The following is a 12,947-nucleotide window of genomic DNA, read 5'->3' on the forward strand; positions in this document are numbered from 1 at the left end:
TCATTTTGTGGTGTTCTCGGTCTCCATCTCTACTTCACCGCTCGGTGGTGGTTGTGCCTGTTGCACGCTGGCGCTGCTCGCAACAAACACTCTCCTGAACATCCTTTTCTTGGGGGCCGAGCATAACTTGCTCCCCAAGAGATGGTTGGCTGCCTTCCCGGCCTCCGCACATAGTGTGCAGTGGGGGGCAGCATGACACTCTGCGGCGCGGTGTCCCAACTGGCCGCACCGGTAGCACTGAAGCCCCCGGTCGACCTCCGCAGTACACCGCGCCTTGACATGGCCAGAGTGAAGGCACTTGAAGCACCTTAGCTCCCTTCGTTCAAGGAGCTTCACCCTGGCCGAGACCCATCCGACGAGGAGCTTCCCCTCAACCACCCTCTTGGCGGCTTCAACGGGGCAGGAAACCCACACGGCAAATAGACCGGACCTCTCCTGGCGGAGTGTGCCAACTTTAATACAGTTTGCTGCGCATCCACCTTTAGCCGCGACCGCGGCTGTGACTTCTTCTTTTGTGACGGAATCGTCTAGTCCCGCCACTATCATCTCCGACATTTTAGTTGGACGGGAGACGGTGATGTCGCCTCCGTTCCCAAAGACCTCGCGAAGCCTCTCCGCGAGGAGGTCCGCCTTTGGCGCGCTAGTGGCACCGGGGATTTCAATGATGGACGCCCCGGTTGCCGCCCGCTTGAAGCGGACGCTCTCAATTTCTAGGTCCTTGAGGTTCACCTTTTGTTTCGCCTCAGCGAGAGCCTTGGCGTATGTGACCCCCTTTTCCACAGCCGTGGGATGTAAGGTCACCACGACTGCCGAGGTCTTGGGGGCCCGCAGCTTAGGCGAGGACCTGACCTTCTCTTGCCCCTTCTTCTTCGTCGTGGGCGCCGATCTGGTGGTAGTCGGCGCCTTTTCTCTCAGGCCCCTCTTAACCACCGACGCCATGGTCTCCTTCATGGAAGCAGGCGCCGGCGGGAGGGGACGTCCCGTCTCTGGTTTCTTGGCCTTGCCCTTCTTTTTAGCGGCCTTCTTTTTCGTCTTCGCCTTTTGGCCCGGATGGGCAGATTGGGCCGCGGCGGAAGAAGAAGAAGCGACGGCCGGCGCTGAAGAAGAGGTCGGCGCCTTCTTTTTTCCTTTGGCGCCGACCTTGATCCAGCCCGATTGGACCGGATCCGGGCGACGCTCGTCGGGCAGTTCTGCCTGGGTCTCAGCCGGTGTGTGGCGTGGACGGCTTGCCGGGGGTGGTCTGGCTTCCGCCTCGCGTCTGTCATGAGCCAGTGCCGGTCTTAGGCGAGGCTCCGGATTCAGGCGCGGCTCTAGCCCGTCTATTCGAGCGTTGAGCCGGTCCGAAAGCCTGCTTAGGATCCGGTTCTCCAGTTCCTCCTCTGGTGATTGCGAGCATGTCACTGTGGCGGGTTTAGGTGTAGCCCCCGCCTGCGACATGCACGCCTTCAATTCCGCCACTTCTTTCTTTAGTGCGGCCATCTCCGCCTGTAGGCGGGTGTTGGCCGCTCGCAGGAGTCTCGTCTCCTCATTGATGTTCCGTGTCATCAGGCGCTTGGACGCCGCCCGAATCTGGGCCACCGCCTCCTTGAGCGCCTTCTTAGATGTTCCTTTAAGGTTACTTGATTTGTCGCAGACGGCCGCCACTGCCGCTGCGCCAAGCTCTATTTGCCCTCCTAATTCTACCGAGCCCAGCTCGTCTTCGTCATCTATTTCAGATGCGGAGGTCTCTGATAGTCGGACCCCCGCTCTGGTCGACCGCAGCCCCATCGTAAGCTCGGCGACGTCCTTCTCCGCTTCCAATTCGAGTTGGCGACGGGTGGCCTCTGCCAACTCCCGCTTCGCCTGGGCGAGCCCAACGTACTCTCCTGTTGTAGGCGGCCGTCCACGGCCCTTCCTTGTTCCTGCCACTTTGGGCGAGGGTCCCACCTCTGTATCGCCTGATGCGGCGGCTAGATGTCGCTTTCGACCAAGACTCCCCCATTGTCCAGGGTGCCGGTCTGCACGGTTCTCCGGTGCCTCAATCTCCATGTCAGAGTCCGACGTGTCACTGAGTGCCGGTAGGCGCTGTCGAGGGGCGTTAGACGCCGCGATCGGAACGCGCTCCAGCCGCACTCTCACCTCCTTTAGTTCGGCGCCATCCAGTGATGGGCGCCTCGTTACTTCTGAGTCCAAATCTCTTGCTATCAGTTCCATAATCCTAGCCTGGGTCGTCGTTGTGTTTGTATTTGAAAGGCAGTCCTTGCCCCCCCCAGAGTACGAGGGGCAGCCCGCGGCCGAAGCCACGGGGAGGGATTCTCCCCCGGCGGTGCCGGAGGTACCCTCCTGGGGTAGTTGTGTTTTGGGAGATGCCATCATTTACTTTTACTTTTTCCAGTGTTGTCGGACACCGGAAACCGCCTTTGGTACAGGGTGAGGTCCCGCACGGCCTTGAAGGCCGTCATCCTCCGACCGAAGTCCGCTGCAGTTTATAGTGCTGCCGCACTCCGATGTTTGCACGACCTGGCCTGATTTGGCCTTACGGAAGACTCAAACCGACCCTGCCGCGCCGAGGGCCTTGAAGGCCCTCCATCCTACGACCCCTCAGGGTCCACTGGTGTTTCCCGCGGGCCTGTCCGGTATGGGAGGCCCTGTCCGGCGTAGCCCCGCGGAAGAACACCCCTCCACTGCGCACGGCGGCACCTCGGTGCACGTCGCGCCCCGCACCGCCCTGAAGGCGTGCCCTCCTCCGGGTGATTTTTTAGAGAGGTTTTCTTCCTCGCAGCCCCACGCTCAGTGCGTAGGGCCCCCGGTCCGCTCAGTGCGGATTACGGTTTACTTGGCGTCCACCGATCATAAAGACCAGTGGGCGACCAAGTGTGGTGTCGCCACCGGGTAATTTTTTAGAGAGGTTTTCTTCCTCGCAGCCCCACGCTCAGTGCGCAGGGCCCCCGGTCCGCTCAGTGCGGATTACGGTTTGCTTGGCGTCCACCGATCATAAAGACCGGTGGGCGACCAAGTGTGGTGTTGCCACCGGGTGATTTTTTAGAGAGGTTTTCTTCCTCGCAGCCCCGCGCTCAGTGCGCAGGGCCCCCGGTCCGCTCAGTGCGGATTACGGTTTGCTTGGCGTCCACCGATCATAAAGACCGGTGGGCGACCAAGTGTGGTGTTGCCACCGGGTGATTTTTTAGAGAGGTTTTCTTCCTCGCAGCCCCGCGCTCAGTGCGCAGGGCCCCCGGTCCGCTCAGTGCGGATTACGGTTTACTTGGCGTCCACCGATCATAAAGACCAGTGGGCGGCCAAGTGGTGTCACCACCGGGTAATTTTTTATAGAGGTTTTCTTCCTCGCGGCCCTTCGCTCAGTGCGCAGAGCCCCCGTTTCCGCTCAGTGCGGACTTACGGTCTACTTGGCGTCCACCGATCATAAAGACCAGTGGGCGGCCAAGTGTGGTGTCACCACCGGGTAATTTTTTATAGAGGTTTTCTTCCTCGCGGCCCCACGCTCAGTGCGCAGAGCCCCCGTTTCCGCTCAGTGCGGACTTACGGTCTACTTGGCGTCCACCGATCATAAAGACCAGTGGGCGGCCAAGTGTGGTGTCACCACCGGGTAATTTTTTATAGAGGTTTTCTTCCTCGCGGCCCCACGCTCAGTGCGCAGGGCCCCCGTTTCCGCTCAGTGCGGACTTACGGGTTTGTTGGCGTTTGGTTCGCGGGGCGAAAAAAGCCCTACCCCAGCAATATGCCGGGGCGTTCCCCTATCCACCACCCGGGGACGCGCCACGTCGGAGTTCACCTCTCCGCCCACTCGGACAACCGAGCAGGTCCGTGGCGTGGAACCTAACCTAACCTAACCTTTTTTTTTTTTTTTTTTTTGTCAGAGGGAAAATACACTTCCGTACCCCTGCGCCGGGCAGTGCAATGGCGCAGGGAGTGTGGGACTCGCCTACAGGCGTTCGGCCATACCCACTAAAAACCCTCGTGCCCACCTAATCGCAATTATCCATTACCTGTACCAGCGTATGCCATAACCGGGTTTTGAATATGCGCTGTCGCATTTGTGCGACTCTCCTTAATGTTCTTAATACTACTAATATTATTACTCCTAATATTATTAATACTAAGACTATGTAGACTCCTTATTATTATTCTTAATACTAATACTATCATTATTGCTAATATCAATATTAATACTATGTTTACACCTTAAGTTTTGATATATACATATATACACGTATATCTACATTTACAATTATATATACAAATGTATTCTATAACTATATCTATATCTATATCTATGTATATATGTATGTACAACCATTGATTTATTTACAGAGGCCTACGCCTGACGCAAATAGGTGCGCCGGCGACGGCCTGTTCGTCTTCTCCGGAGAGGGGCGGATTCCGGATCGGTCTCGCGCTCCCTCTCGGCGTTCTCCTTTATTGCCAACACTCGCTCCGAGAACTCGTGGAATGCCTTCCACGCGTCCTCAGATTGAAGGATCTTGTTGATAACCTCTGCGAGTGTTGACGCGTCAATTCCGGTGAGTGCGGCGATGGGTCTCCTCTCGGTTTCCCATGCCGGGCAGTCGAATAAGGTATGGGCGACGGAGTCGCTGTCTTCCGGGCAGTGGTGACACCTAGATGTTGGTTCCCTACCAGCAATTCGGTGCAGATACTTGCCAAAACAGCCGTGGCCAGTCAACATCTGCACCAGTCGGTAGGAGAGGTGCCCCCACCGCCTGTTCAGCCAGTCCTTGAGTCTCGGGCGGATCGCATCCACCGTCCACGACCCAGCCCTGGATGTTCTTAACTCCTCTTTCCATTTTTCCATGGCCCTATTTTGGGCACGGACTCTCCACTCTTTTATCTCCTCCAAGGATGGTTCTTCGCCCTGTGCACGCTTGCTAGCTCTACGCCAGTAAACCGTCGCTAGGGCGGCCGCGTCCAGGTGCCACGGCAACAGGCCCGCGATGACACACCCAGCATCGTACGACACCGTGCGGTATGCCCTCGCGACCCTGATCGCCACAGTACGCTGCGACCGCCGTATCATCGCCCTGTTCTGTGTACAGAGGTCGTTGGCCCAAACCGGACAACCGTATAGGGCCTTCGACCTCAGCACTCCCGCAAATAGGAGGCGTCGTTTCGAGCTCGGGCCACCGATGTTTGGTAGAATGCGGCTTAAAGCCGCAGCTGTGGCGTCGAGCTTCGGGGCTAGTTCCGCAAAATGCGGTCTAAAAGTCCACTTTGAGTCGAGGGTAAGACCTAGATATTTGATGGTGCTTCGGATGGGAATCGAAGTACCCCCGACTATGATTTCGAGCCCCGACTGGGGCACTCCTCTTCTACTGTCTTGGAAGAGGATCGCCTCTGATTTATCAAGGGCGACCCTCAGGCCCAAACTGCGGATCTTTGCCGAAACGTGTGCAGCCCCAGCAGTGGCCCGCAGTTTTGCCTCTCTAAAGTCAGAGCCTGTGGCTACGACAAGCGTATCGTCCGCGTAGCAAATGAGTTGCACTCCGCGGACGAGCGCTCCCCGCAGCACCGAGTCATAGCCAATGTTCCACAAGAGTGGGCCCAAGACCGACCCTTGTGGAACTCCACAAGAGATGTTGTAGTTTTCCCAACCATCTTGTGTGGGAAACACAATTTTCCTGTCCCGCAGGTAACAATTGATTATTCGTCGCAGGTACAGGGGGACGTTATGGTGTTCTAGTCCCGCCATTATACTATCCCAGGGCAGGGTATTGAACGCATTGGCGATATCAAGCGACACTGCTATCGTTACCCCGCCTTTGGATTTCGCCTCTTCACATATGTCCCTCAGTTTGGAAATAGCGTCAATTGTGGAACGCTGCTGTCTGAACCCATATTGGGTGTCGGCCAAGTCCGGTCCCACTGAGGATAGATGTTCGTTGACGCGACCGGCAATTATCCTCTCCAACAACTTGCCGGCCTCGTCTAGCAGCACTATCGGGCGATAGGCCGACGGAGAGTCCTCCGGTTTCCCGGGCTTCCTCAGCAGGACCAGCCTTCCCGTTTTCCACTTTATTGGGAAATTTCCCTCCTCGAGACATTTGGTTAGCAGTGTCTTGAGTTGGTCGTCTAAGCCGTGATGAATTGCCAGAGCAAGCACCTTCCCGTGTATCCCATCGGGTCCTGGGGCGGTGCGCTTGCTCTGCATTTTTGTTTTCGCCGAGATAATTTCCGACTCGGATACCCCCGGGACAGAACCGGGAGATATCGAGTCGGGAAGGTCAAGTCCGGTACTACGGGCACTGGGAGGGAAGAGTGTCGACACTACAGATGTTAAAAGTGCTGGATCTAGAGTTGAAGTAAGTGGGGGAGCCCAGGGGCGCAGCTTACTCATAACGAGTTTGTACGGCCGGCCCCATGGGTCTGACTCTAGACTACTCAAGAACTCCTCCCAGGCCCGGTCTTTGGAAGCGGTAATCTCACACCGTAGGGCCTTTTTGGCTTCCTGGTATGTAGTGTAGAGATTCCGTTCCTCCGACTCATCCCATCCTGGGCGTCTTCTACGATATCGGGTGTACCGGCGGCGGGCAACCACACAGGCAGAGCGCAACCGTGAAAGGTCTCCCGACCACCAGTACACTCGATTTTGTCGCCTCGGTGACGGCCGGACTTTTGACATGGCGCAGTCAGAGATGTGCGCCAATGTCTCCGTCAGCCAGTTCACGCCGTCATTTATCTCCTTATCGTCCATTCTTTGCGACCAGGTGCCGACAATGGTAGCAAGTTCGGCTACTTCCCTGTCCAACGATCTTAAGGACCACATTTGTCCAATCTCCGGGGGAATGGCGGTGTTTCGACTAGTAGGGGGTGTTGGCGAGGGGAGAACATCGAACCGGATGTAGCGATGGTCCGATAATGTCTCCACCCCAACCAAGACCCTCCAATTCTGCATGCGACATGCCAGTGCGGGATTTGCGAGCGTGACGTCCACAATGGACCCGCCCAGCATGCGCACGCACGTGTACTCAGTGCCTGTGTTTAGTGGCACCAAGTTATGTTGGGCCATCCATTCGAGCAGTAATTCGCCACGACAATCCGAGACCGGGGAACCCCAAGCCCTGGACTTTGCATTGAGGTCCCCGGCCACAACAATATCCAGAGGTTGCCCCCATTGGATCAGGGTGTCAACTTCATTTAGGTAGGCGTCAAAATCCGCCAGCGACCGGTTCGGCGAGCAATAGACTCCAATCACCGCGACGCCGGCGGATTTGACGCCTACGCATCCTCTACCTTTTTTGTGTGAGACAATTGGGTGGTCGGCTTGGGTGTAAAGGGCCACTAATTCATCGAGGTCTCCCACCCAATTGCCTCTATTCGGAACCGAATACGGTTCCGAAATCACCGCTATATTAATTGACCACTGCGCCAGGCTCTGGATCAATAAATCTTGAGCTCTGGCGCAGTGATTTAGATTCGCTTGTAAAACTTGTATAACCATATCAATCACGTGTGGCTTCGACAACCTCCATACGTTCCCCGCTCGGTGGGGCAGCGCTGCGGCGGAAAACCAGCGATCTCCTATTAACCGTCTTTCTGGGCGCCGAGCAATTTAGACTCCCCAGCCGGTGTTTGGCATCCTTGCCCGCCGCCGCGCACAGGATGCAGTTCGGTTGCGACGGGCAGGATGCGGCCTTGTGGCCCTCTTGTCCACATTTATAGCAGAGTTGGCTACGATCTTCTGCTTCACATTGACTTGCTGCATGCCCTTGTTGCATGCAGCGATAGCATCGTAGTTCTCTGGGTCTACCGATGGTGACCTTGGCAGCCACCCAGCCCACTAAGAAGCGGCCCGTCGCTATCTTCTTCGCTACTGTAACAGGGACCTGAGCCCAGATGTCGAATAGGCCAGATCTGTTCTGGCGGAGTTGGCCAGTTCGGACCTGATCTGCCGCACATGTCCCTTTTTTGACTATGGCCTCTTTGACCTCCTCAGGTGTAGTCGAGTCGTCCAGGCCTTCGATCTTGATGTCGATCATTTTTTCGGGTCTGGAGACCTTGATATCGTCGTTTTGGTAAATTTCTTGGAGCTTCTGCGCCAGGATGTCTGCCTTCGGGGCGCTGGTGGCGCCAGGGATGCGGATGATAGTGGCCCCAGTAACCGCCCGACGGAATTGCACCGCTTCTATACCTATCACCTCTTTTAGATCGAGCTTCGATCTCGCCTCTTTCAGGACACTACTATATGTTAGCCCCTTATTGATTGCCGCTTCGGTAAGCGTCACGACAACGGCAGAGCTTCGAGGCACTTTTAGTCTCTGCGGTCGCGGTGCAGGCGCAGATGTTGGTGCCTGCGTGGGGGCCGCTTTCGACTTTTGTCGTTGTGCCTTTCCGTTTCTCCCTACAGTTACCCAGTTTTCCTCGAGCGCGTCTGGATTTGGAGGACGACGAGGAGGGGCGACATTTGATGGTGCTACGGGGGCGACAGGGGAGGACTTTGAGTTCTCGCTAGTCGACGGCCGAGTTTTCTCCTTCTTTTTGGCTCCTTTTTTGGAGTCTTTCTTGTTTTTCTTCTTGGGCCCGTTGGGCGCCTGGCGCGTGAGCCCACTGGGACCGGGCTGTGCTGGCACCGGGGGCACCTTTGTCCCAGCTGTTTTTTGAGCACCCAAAGATGGTACGGGTGTGGGCTCCGCGGTTGCAGTCGCGTACGTGCGGGTCTCCTTCTTCTTATCCGACGCTAATGGTGGTCGCAGGTTCCTTTCAGGGAGCAACCTATCCTCTAGGGAGGCCAGGCGGGCATTGAGCATACCGCCCACCTGGACCATTACCGTCCTGCAAATATCCTCAAGAGAGGTCTCTGGTTGTGGTTGTGGGGGCCGGACAGGGACGGCCTCCATTGTCGTATCCATGAGGGCATTGGCGGAACCCTGCTTCCGCACCCTCTCCATCTCCTGGCGCATCTCATTCAGCTCCTTGCGGAGGCTGGCCATATCAGCTTGCAGGCGGGCATTATCTGCTTGCAAGGCGCGCGTCTCATCCGATACCGACCTCTGGGCGAGGCCGGCGACGTCCTCTTTAATGGCGCTGACGGCATCCTGTAGTGCGCGCACAAAGGTTCCCTTAAGGTTTGACGATTTCTTCGCCACTCTTTCGACTACGTCGAGGCTGGATCCGATCCGTTTGAGGACGGTGGTCGCCGTGTCTTCTTCAACTTCCAGTGGCGCGGCATTTGATGGACCTGCCGTGACCAGAGCCGATCGAGTCTTGCGGGCTTCCAGAACTGAGTCAAGGAGTTCCGCCTCGGCTCGTGCCCTCATCTCCGCCTCTGTCGCCTTTCTCAATGATTCTTTGGCGGCCGCCAGCCCGACGTACTCGCCGGTGGTTGGCGGACGGCCGCGTCCCCTTCTTTTGTGTACCCCTTTGGCGGGGGTGTCTGTGGAGCTGCCGCTCAACTCCTTATCTCTGGGCCTCTTCTGGCCGCGGCCCTCACTCCAGAATCTTCCGGCACCTTCCTGGTCTAGGGACTCCATGGAAGCAAAGCGGCTGGAAGCGCTTGCCATGGAGTCTCTGCTGTCTGAGTCTGAATCTGACAGCCTCCTCACTCTCTCTCTCTCCTTCTCTTTACTTCCTCCTGCTGAACCTATCCTACTCTCCTCCTCCACACGGCGAATGGCCCCCCCGTATACAATGGGGCCGATGGGCCGGCTGTCCGACCCACCAAGGGATTCCCCGCGAACGGGACCCTCCCGGGTAGTTTTTTCTTTGTTCGTCGTGTTCATGTTTTTTATTCCCCTTAAAAGCCCCCCCCGGTGTTGCCGCCCTCGCCGCTGGTCTCCCACCAACGATTCATCCCTTCGCCGGGCGGCGATGCTTGGGATTAGGGTGATTTTTTATAGAGGTTTTCTTCCTCGCAGCCCTACGCTCCGTGCGCAGGGCCCCCGTTTCCGCTCCGTGCGGACTTACGGTTTGCCCGACGGTGGCCGAAGCCAGCCGCCGCGCGGGGCGTTTCCGCCCAGAAAGGGGTAATTTTTTAGAGAGGTTTTCTTCCTCGCAGCCCTACGCTCAATGCGCAGGGCCCCCGGTCCGCTCAGTGCGGATTACGGTTTACTTGGCGTCCACCGATCATGAAGACCAGTGGGCGACCAAGTGTGGTGTTGCCACCAGGGTAATTTTTTATAGAGGTTTTCTTCCTCGCGGCCCCACGCTCAGTGCGCAGAGCCCCCGTTTCCGCTCAGTGCGGACTTACGGTCTACTTGGCGTCCACTGATCAAAGACCAGTGGGCGGCCAAGTGTGGTGTCACCACCGGGTAATTTTTTATAGAGGTTTTCTTCCTCGCGGCCCCGCGCTAGGCGCAGAGCCCCCGTTTCCGCTGAGTGCGGACTTGCGGGTTTGTTGGTGTTTGGTTCGCGGGGCGAAAAAAGCCCTACCCCAGCAATATGCCGGGGCGTTCCCCTATCCACCACCCGGGGACGCGCCACGTCGGAGTTCACCTCTCCGCCCACTCGGACAACCGAGCAGGTCCGTGGAACCTTTTTTTTTTTTTTTTTTTTGTAACGAGGGAAAATACACTTCCGTACCCCTGCGCCGGGCAGTGCAATGGCGCAGGGAGTGTGGGACTCGCCTACAGTCGTTCGGCCATACCCACTAAAAACCCTCATGCCCACCTTAACGCAATGACCCGAGCTTTGTACCAGCTGAGCCATAACCAAAGCTCGGGTCGCGCGTCTGACGCCGAAGCGCCTCACCCTAGGTGGTGAGAGCCAGAGAGGTAGGATCTTTTTTGTCCTACTACCCCAGCCCCCACCGGCGGAACCAAACGGCCCGCCCTCTACCCTACTCTACGTGCCGCAGAGGGGACTGGAAAACCAGTATCCCCCCTCGGCCTCTCCATCACGCATCCATCCATCGCCACACATCTGGCCACGAGGGCTGCAGGGGGTTACCCCCCCACAGCCCCCACGACCTCACCCCACATCCGGCCACGAGGGCTGTAAGATGGGCAGGATAAACCAGTACCCACCCACACCCCCCGCGGCCCCACCACGTCGCATCTGCCGGTGCGACCCCGGTTGGGCATGGTCAGGGCGGAGTCACTGCTGTGACCCACCACTGACGGCCCTCTCCAGGTGGGTCGGTCATGTGCAACACCCAACACGATGACCGACCCTAGAGTTTGGTTCGCGGGGCCGAAGCCCTACCCCAGCCGAAGCCGGGGCGTTCCCCTATCCACCACCCGGGGACGCGCCACGTCGGAGTACTCCTCTCCGCCCACTCGGACAACCGAGCAGGTCCGTGGAGGTCCGTGGAACCTAACCTAACCTAACCTAACCTTTTTTTTTTTTTTTTTTTTTGTCAGAGGGAAAATACACTTCCGTACCCCTGCGCCGGGCAGTGCAATGGCGCAGGGAGTGTGGGACTCGCCTACAGGCGTTCGGCCATACCCACTAAAAACCCTCGTGCCCACCTTACACATTGGTCTCACCCTGTATCAGCAGTGCCTTAACCAGGGTTTCGACCTGTGCTGCTGCTTGCGCAGCTCTCCTTAATTAATTAATCTACTTATTTACAGATATTTACATATTTACATATAACAACAACAAAATTGATTGATTAATTAATTAAGGTGTATAACATAAATAGTAAATAATCTCCTTAAAATGATTATGTGTGTATAAATATTAAATATATATAACACCTACTCCTTACAATCTATATTCACAAATAACTATATAAATATTAAGTATAAAATAGAAATATAAATATAAACATTTGTAAATATAATCTCCAATATGTATATACATGGCCTACGCCGGGCGATGGAAAGCGCGCCGGCGCCGGCCCGTTCTCCTTTGACGAAGAGGGGCGGATGCTGGGTCAGCCTCTCTTACCCTCTCCGCTTCTTCCTTAGTATTAAGAATATTTTCAGCAAACTGCTGGAATGCCCGCCAGTCGTGCTCGTTACGCAACATACTGTCGAGCACTCCAGTCAGTGTCGTCGTGTCCAAGATATGGGCTATAGGTTGCCTTTCGGTTTCCCATGCCGGGCAGTCAAAAATGGTATGTGCCACGTCGTCAATTTCAGCAGGACAGTGGTGGCACCGAGGTGTTAGTTCCCTACCGGCTATTTGGTGCAGATATTTGCCAAAGCAGCCATGGCCACTCAGCATCTGCACCAGCCGGTAGGAGAGGTGCCCCCACCGCCTGTCTAACCAGTCTCGGAGTCTGGGGCGGACAGCGTCCAAAGTCCACTTGCCCGCCACAGACATCCTCAACTCATCGCTCCATGTCTGCGTGGTTCTTCTCTGGGCTTGGTCCCTCCACTCCTGAACTAGTTCAGGGGGAGGAGGAGGAGGAGGAGGAGGAGGAGGAGGAGGAGGAGGAGGAGGAGGAGGAGGAGGGAGGAGGGGAGAGGGAGGTTCCTCGCCTTCTCTCCTGCTGCAGTCTCTTCTCCAGTAAACATCCGCTAAGGCGGCGGCCTCCAAGTGCCATGGTGGGAGTCCGGCAATAACACACACGGCATCGAAAGACACCGTGCGGTACGCCCTGGCCACCCTGATGGCCACAGCACGTTGGGACCGCCGCAGCAGAGTTCTATTTTGTGAGCAGAGATCGCCGGCCCAAACCGGACATCCGTATAGGGCCTTCGATCTCAGCATCATAGCATAAAGCCGTCTTCGTTTACTGCTTGGGCCACCGATGTTTGGCAGTATGCGGGTTAGAGCCGCTGCCGTGGCATCCAGTTTTGGAGCTAGGGCCGCAAAGTGCGGCCTGAAGGTCCATTTCGAATCCAGTACCAACCCGAGATATTTTAGGGTACCGCGGATTGGTATGGGAGTACCGCCGACCACTATTTCTAGCCCAGCCTGAGGTGCTCTCCTACTTCCATAAAAACAGATCGCCTCCGATTTCTCGAGGGCGACCTTGAGGCCTAAACCACGGATCTTCGCCGTGACTTGCGAGGCACCGGCTGTGGCCCGCAGTTTGGCCTCCCTAAAAT

General features: G+C 56.7%; 2 protein-coding genes across 2 annotated transcripts; both read right to left on the reverse strand.

Moving 5' to 3' along the window:
* On the reverse strand, positions 1–2,352 carry LOC123722317 (axoneme-associated protein mst101(2)-like). The gene has a single exon (XM_045683784.1). It carries the CDS (start codon positions 2,350–2,352, stop codon positions 1–3), a length of 2,352 nt encoding a protein of 783 aa, XP_045539740.1.
* Positions 2,353–7,451: 5,099 nt separating this feature from the next.
* LOC123722318 (neurofilament heavy polypeptide-like) lies at positions 7,452–9,728 on the reverse strand. Its single transcript, XM_045683785.1, has one exon. The coding sequence runs from the start codon at positions 9,726–9,728 to the stop codon at positions 7,452–7,454; it is 2,277 nt and encodes a 758-aa protein (XP_045539741.1).
* Between the last annotated feature and the right edge of the window lie 3,219 nt (positions 9,729–12,947).

The sequence above is a fragment of the Papilio machaon genome, chromosome 23, assembly GCF_912999745.1.
Source record: "Papilio machaon chromosome 23, ilPapMach1.1, whole genome shotgun sequence".
Classification (NCBI taxonomy): domain Eukaryota; kingdom Metazoa; phylum Arthropoda; class Insecta; order Lepidoptera; family Papilionidae; genus Papilio; species Papilio machaon.

Bases quoted from the DNA above. Each gene is read 5' to 3' on its own strand.
- LOC123722317 (XM_045683784.1), bottom strand. From the start codon at position 2,352: ATGGCATCTCCCAAAACACAACTACCCCAGGAGGGTACCTCCGGCACC.
- LOC123722318 (XM_045683785.1), bottom strand. From the start codon at position 9,728: ATGAACACGACGAACAAAGAAAAAACTACCCGGGAGGGTCCCGTTCGC.